This window comes from Pygoscelis adeliae, unplaced genomic scaffold (assembly GCF_000699105.1).
Source record: "Pygoscelis adeliae isolate BGI_AS28 unplaced genomic scaffold, ASM69910v1 Scaffold122, whole genome shotgun sequence".
Taxonomy (NCBI): Eukaryota; Metazoa; Chordata; class Aves; order Sphenisciformes; family Spheniscidae; genus Pygoscelis; species Pygoscelis adeliae.
The window spans coordinates 3,512,315-3,519,520 of NW_008824358.1; the positions used below are offsets into that span (position 1 = coordinate 3,512,315).

The following is a 7,206-nucleotide window of genomic DNA, read 5'->3' on the forward strand; positions in this document are numbered from 1 at the left end:
CCAGGCGATCTGACTCTGTCCCACATGGAAAAACCATGACATCATCAAAGCTGAGTGGATGTAAAGCAGGAAATAAAATAAATAAATAAATAAAATAAAATAATAATCCGCCTTTCACGATGATACAATAAGCTCAGAAGATCGGTCACGCCAGCAGGCGCCTCTCTCCAGAAGCACCGGCAATTTCCCTCCCTTCGACGCTGCAAAGTTCTTCGCTTTAGCCGTGCCGAAAACACCACCTTAACGCACCGAAAGACGCTCCTTGCTCCCGCCAACACTCTCAAGAGTAGTTCTGCATTTCCCTGCTCTGAACGAGACTATCCTAGCACGATATTAAGTTTAATTTCCTTAAACTCCCTCGCCTGCGCCCAACACCCTCTCTTCAGAGGGTCCCGAATCCTCTGCAAGCCGGCTCCGCTTCCAGAACCTCCATTCACTAGAGGGAGGCGTAAGCTCCCTTTTGAACCTGAACTTGATACGGTGACCTCGAGGAAAATAAAAGGCAGTAGCATCTCATAATTCACTAAAGCGCTTCGGCTTCATATTGTGGCTACTGACATTCGTTTGTACTGTACCTTGATGAGCAATCCTGTTTCTATCTTCTCGTGTAGGTAGTACTTTTTTTAGGGCTTGATCACAGCACATATTGCTTTTTTCCCCCAAAAAAAACCACCCACTGTATTCTACAGATTCAGTTCGAAGCACGCTCCAAGTCCCCGAACAGGCCTGGTTCCGTATTGTACCCCCAAACCGCCATCCGGCAGCCCCAGGCTCTCCAGCCGCCCACCGCAAGCTACAGATACCATCAAGCGAGCACGTATGCCGAACCGGCCTCGAAGAAAACCTCTACCCGGCTACGCAAGGACTGACAGCCATCACCCTGCGAACGAAGCCTCTCGGGGGGAGAAACTGGGCTTTTAAGCCCTCCCCCCCCCCCAATAATTCTCAGATTATAAACGTTTTCTTAAACGCGCGCTGTCACAGTGAAAGTGTCTGTTTAGCTATGGCGAAACAGAGGGCCGGCTCAGAGGAGAAACTGCCGAGAACCTCAGCAAGGCTGCGGGGTTTCACATCGACGCTAGCTGACAGGAAGCAAGCAAGATAACGAGAAGGGAGAGGGAGAAGTAGGAAGAGAGAGAGGGAAGAAGAAGAAGAAAGAAGAAAAAAAAAAAAAAAAAAGGAGAGAAAAACGTTTTTAAAAACTATGATATCATCCACGTGGAGAGAGACAGCAAACTAGGAAGTAAAAGTCCGAGTATACAGGCAGTCACACAAGCTCCAACGATCATACTTTTGCCGCGATGCTTCGGCCGGGCAGGGCTCTGATCAAGTTGAGGCAGCAGAACAAAGATCTTCACACCACAGGCAGAACAAAACACTTTGTTCAACCGGAACTACGCGGGGAACTTCAAACAAGCAGAAAGCAGATTAATTGCTCAAACTGGCCCAAAATCTGGGATTGATAATTCCGGTTCGGGGCGGGGGAGGGGGGATTTTTGCTCTGTTTGGGATGCTCAGCAGGAGTAAACAGCCAGTAAACAGTACCAAGAGAGGACATCGCCTGCTCGCTAATGCTGTACGAGGCTTTCCTCCAACATGGACTCGAAGAGAAGAATGTGAAGACTGAGTCACCGGCCACAAAAAGGAAGATGACTTTAAACATCCAGATCCAATTATGGATCATACTGTTCTTTCATCTTATAGCAACCAATGATTTGTTAAAAAAAATAAAAATAAAAATATGAGTGTACCGATGCTGGAAACCTTTCAAAGAGAATGTTTCTAGCCTCCTCCCGTCAGGATCTCCGATGTCAAGCTCATTTGAAGCTTCCAGTTTCGCATTATCAGTGAAGTGTAAGTAGCCCAGTTACTCTTCTGTAAGAAACTGAGAGGCTTATAACCTAACGATATTGAGAAGAATTGATGGACACATAGCGAACGATCACAAGTGCCTTAAGTGAAATGGAGACCCAGCAGTACGCCAAAGAACAGGATTTGACGCAACACATATAACGGAGACGAAATCAAAATTTGCCAATAAATTTTTGCAGAGCATCCCAATGCTTTTTGGCGTTACGTCCTGTAACGGCCCCTCTGCAGGCTCGCCTCGTGCTCGCGCGCTCGGCCTTGTGCAACAGAACGCCAAGAGGTAAAAACAACCACCAGCGTCTTCCTGCGCCCGGTGAACGTAATACATAACCAGAAAAGGTGTTAAGCAATCGGGCCTTTTTGCTTTGGATCGGAAGGCACGGAGCTGAGAGCGGGAAGTGGGATGGGCTAGAACGGCAGACATCCTTCGCCCTTGGGCGAGGAAGCTTGATTTGAGAAGACAAAGGAGAAGCTGCTGAATGGATGGTCAGAGGAAGGTGCACCGTCCCTTAACAGTTTAAGATACTTGCGACCGCCTTTTAGACACGGTGAAGGGGGACCTCTGTTTGCGGGGAAGCCGCCGAGGATGAGGTTACCCCAATCAAGATGGAAGGTGAGTGCCTGAAGGGACAGCCCGACCTTTCTAGAGAGGTATGACAGTGGGGGAGAAATTACAGGCATTACATTTACTAATCCTTTTCTACCGTTTGCCAATTAGGACAGCACTGTGAACGGAGCTGAAAACAATAAACTAATAAAATTGTTAGCATCTGTAACAGCAAAAGTCAGTACAGTCAATGTGCTACGTGCCACCTGAATACGCTGCAGCACATTCATGACCACTCGAGCCTGGGCTGTACGTTGAAGAAGCATCTCCACTATTACGGCTGTTTATTTCGCCATCAGGCAATCATCATCTTCAAACAGACTGCGCCTTCAGTTCTCTCCTTTAATAGTGTTCTACTGACTAAACCCACATAAATACGGAGTAATTTCACTAACATCAACAGAATCACATCAGCCTGAGAGCAGCGCGTAAGAGCTACTTACGCACGGAAATATTTACCTTGTTTCTTCCCAGCTCAGTTATGTTTACCCCAAAGCAATAGCCTACTTCCAAATTTTCTACATCGCAAACTGTGAACCACAAACAGCTTGTGAATTCTAAATTCCCCTCTCTGGCACTAATCACTCGACATTTGTTGCAGTTTACTCTGCTTTTACTTCATTCCATAAGACTTGGTAAACTTACAGGAAATGCCATCAAATACAGTCGTTTTTTAGATATTCCTAACATCCCCCTGAATGGCACAGAGCAACACACCTCATACAAAGCCTGAATTTTCCTTACTGCATCCACAAGTAGATCCTTCCCCGGCACGCTTGCTCTGCAGAGCTGGTCCTGAGCAGAATCTCAAATTTTTTACTCAAAAAAAACCCCCCAGCCCAAACAAACAGCAACACCAGAGACAGCTCCTAACACGTTTCTAGATGTGTCACAACCATTAACTTCTAAATGACGTGATACTCAGCCAGGACAAACTTCCTCCACCGGTTTCCAGAAAGTCCAAATATAATTCTCATGGAAGACGTGAACTTCCCTAAATCTCTTATCACCGTGAAGTACTAATTCTAATGTTGTTGTTACCCACTCGATTAATCATCATTTTCACACGTAGGAGAGAGTCACGCTCAAGAGTAAGAAGTGTTACTGAACAAGGCTAAAAAAAAAGCAGACAAGTGGGAGAAAGGAAAAGGAGGCAGACGTTAGGAGAATGAACAAAGGAAAGAAAAGGGCGACAGGAAAAGAACAGGACCGAAGAGGAGCGTGTGAAGTATTGAAAAAAGAAGGAAATACTTCAAAGAGAAGCTGCCCTCTCCCCGAGATGGATTAGTAATCTTCAGCAAAGACAGCATACTAATTGGCCTTTTAATCACTAGTCGGAGTTTTAAAACATAAGATTAGCCAATCACTTTCATAATTAATCGAAATCCCAAGCAACTCCATTACTCACGACAGGACTCGCCGTTCTGGCCCAAACTCTGCTTCGTAGTAGCCATCTCTGCAGTCTTTTCCAACCAGATCATGAGGGTGCGGCTTGTAGGGTTCGTTCTTCGTTACCAACGTAGTTCTTATTTTGACTTTTCCAAAATAGTTCAGAATCTACAAAAACCGCGAGGTTATTTATTTTAGATACCAGGGCTAGTGAAGTCCCCACATGTAACAGAAAATACATTCTATCCTAAAATACTCTACGGAAGAAATACCACAGCTGAGTAAACGGCATTATTGCTTCATAAAAGCCAGGAACGTTCAGAAGTTTTCTTCGTTCCATTTCAGTTCTGTTCACTTTACGCTGAAAAACCAACTCTTCGGCAAAATATTTGAAAAGCGAATTTTTTTTCAGAATTATCTCTCATCTACTTCAGAAAGTAAGACAAGATACTTCGCCTGCTAGTTTTGCCAAAGAAGCTGGTTATTTGTAACAATAAAATTCCGCTGGTGCCAGTATTTGACACTCAATCCATTCAGTTCTCTTAACTACCCTACTGCAAGAATGGGAAAGAAGTCTGAAAGGCTCTAAAGAATTCCCGCCCCCCCCTTTTTTTTTTTTTTTGAGGCTGGAGATCTGTTGCTTCACCATCTTACCAGGGCTCTTTATATGAGTTGAATTCATCCCTGTGCAAAAGGCCGGAGGTAATATAGAAGCTTAGACCTAAGAGTAAACCAGCTTGTAATGCTGTAAGACCAAACGTAACAGGACGTATCTCATTATCATATCTAGCCTTACAATGAAAGATGCAAAATTCTACGTAGGTGACCACATACAAATGCTTATTGAAGGACAGGTCTAGCTCCAGAGATCTCAGGAAAAAGCTCCTGAAGCCGCAGGGATAAGGCTATCACCCGTCCATGGAACACTAAGTAGTGAAAGAAGATCTTAACAGATACAGCATGACGTAATCCCCTACGAAATCTTTTTTTTTTTTTTTTTAAATTAATTCTCAGATGACTATTCAATCTTCTATTCAAGAAGGGGGGCGCTCAGTTCTCAAGCTCCTACTAGAGCTTTCACAGCAGTCATCAGCCTAATTCAACACGCGTTTCTGAGGTGCATAAAAATCTTCTCTCCTGCTGACGGCTACCAGTGAAGTCACCAAGGCTTGCGTGGGTGAGTGTAAAAAAAAAAAAAAAAGAAAAAAGAAAAAAAGAAAGGAAAAAAAAAAACAAAACCAGTTTGGCCTAAATTGTTTGAAGCACAACTTGAAAGCAAATACAAGACTTGCTCGGGCACACATTTGTGCAGAGGCGAGCTCGCCTCCTCCACTTCCCCTGCCCTATAACTAACTAACTGTTCCTCTCCTCCTTCAGCCCTTTCTTTCCTCCTCCTGAGACTCCAAGGATCCATCGTATATCCTGTGGACACCTCAAACCTTTGACTTGACCTGTGCTCTTCTAGCTTCCATCATCTGTTAGCTTCTTCAGTCTCCAATTTGGCTCCTTCCTTGGCCTTCATACAAGCCGCCGTTACTTTTTACCCTTAAAATAAAACTCCCACCACTCCTTCACCTCCTTCAACTATTACATCATTTCTCCCTCATTTCTCACCCAGTCCCTTGAACTTGAAGCCTGATCTAGCCACTTTTGATTCTCCAGTTCTTCCTCGATGTTCTTCATCTCAACCGCATCACGAAGTTTAACCTCTTCCTAGCCTCTCTGTTCTCATCCTCATTGATGTTTCCATCTCTAGAGGGGACTCCCCCAGCAGCTAATCAGCACCAAAGCCTCCTAACGGGCTTCAGGGAGGCAGGAATTCACCTAGAAATCACCTGCTATCGGTAACAATCAGCTCTGTCATCAACAGTCACCTTTAAAAAAGAACAAGCTATGTCAGGATTGCACGGTCACCTACCATGTCCCATCTTCCCTTTGGGTTCTGGCTGGCCGCCATGTGCAGCACAGTCCAGGCTAAGAGGAATCAAGGGCTTACACTGCCTGTCCAACTTGCGCCCTGACACAGCCTTAGGCTGAGAGTCTGAAAGTATTTACTCTTGCCAGCAGCCTACGTAGTTCCTTGTTCAATTGGTAGAGTGCTGAAAAAAAAAAAGAGTCTGGCAAGATCTCCATCTCCTGCATTCCTTAACCAAATCTGGCACCGCGGTAGTCCAGCGGGGGACATTCTCGTTTGCTTCTTCCCTTAGTAATTCTGGCTTCAGGGCCAGACCAGCTTGCACGGTTGCTTTATGTAGGAGAGGTTCGCTCTGCTGCTCAACACATGACTGCCAACACTATCTTTCTCAAACTCTCCCTCTTCTTAAAGAACTTTTATGCCTCAGCCTAAAACATCTCATATTTTTTCCGATTTCACGTCCTCTGTATCTGTTCTTTTTCTGCTGTGGGTCCAGAGACTCCATCTTTGGCTACACTTTTTTTTTATACTTGCGCACACTGCAAACACAGATGCACAGCTTCTGTTCCTGGGCACTGTAACGTACTTCCAGATGGCAAGTACTCGTCACTTCCCATTTATATTTGAGCTTTCTCTTCTAATCTCATCTCTGAAAGATCTTCTCCAAATTGAAAGAGATCAAGGAAACACTAGCAACTTAGAACTTCAAATAGAGACGAAAAATTCTTCTCCCTTACCCTACCTGTCTAGGGTCTTTGACACATTCCTTCGTCCCACATATGAAAGCTACTGCCAAAGCACTTCCATTCCACCTCCACCGTCTGTATCTTTGCCCTGCTTTGATCACGGCTGCTAGGGCTACTCTGAATCCCTTCATTCTGGATTTCCCAACCCATCCATAATGCAACCACTCAAATCGTCTTCATTGCAGGTGCTCTGACCACATAATTCCCCTTTCTCAGCTCGTTTTTAAATTCTGTATCCCCTTCTGACTTCACATACTTCACGGTAGTTTCTTTTGCAGAGCCTCATCACCTAATCACTGGCTGCAAGTCACTTTCTTACTTTGCTCACTTGTACAAAGTGCCTTCTTTCATGTTGCACCCAGCAGCTTTTCAAAGCCTTTTCAAATTTGGTACGCAAACTCCTTCAAAGCTCTCCCAAAATTCATACTGCAGTCCAAATATAGTAAAAACAAACCCAAGTCACATCACTAAGAAACCAGGGCAAATGTGCATACAGAAAAAGCTAATACCTAATGATTCCCAGGCAACGAGTAACTTCACTGAATTCCCTCTCCACCAGCACTTTGTTAACTACCTCTACACCTCCTCCTCTTCTTGTAAATTTGAAACAAAACCTTTAATGACTAGGAGCAAAGAACTCTTTTTCCACTCTGCTGCAACTACATTTGCATGCCAGGGAA

General features: G+C 44.6%; 1 protein-coding gene across 1 annotated transcript in view; it reads right to left on the minus strand.

Moving 5' to 3' along the window:
* The window catches only part of REL (v-rel avian reticuloendotheliosis viral oncogene homolog), a 26,730-nt gene that overhangs the window by 19,235 nt on the left and 289 nt on the right, over positions 1-7,206 (minus strand). Inside the window, exon 2 of the mRNA XM_009319586.1 lies at positions 3,885-4,033. Coding sequence (XP_009317861.1) covers positions 3,885-4,033 — 149 coding nt within the window. The remainder of the gene's footprint in view (positions 1-3,884; positions 4,034-7,206) is intronic.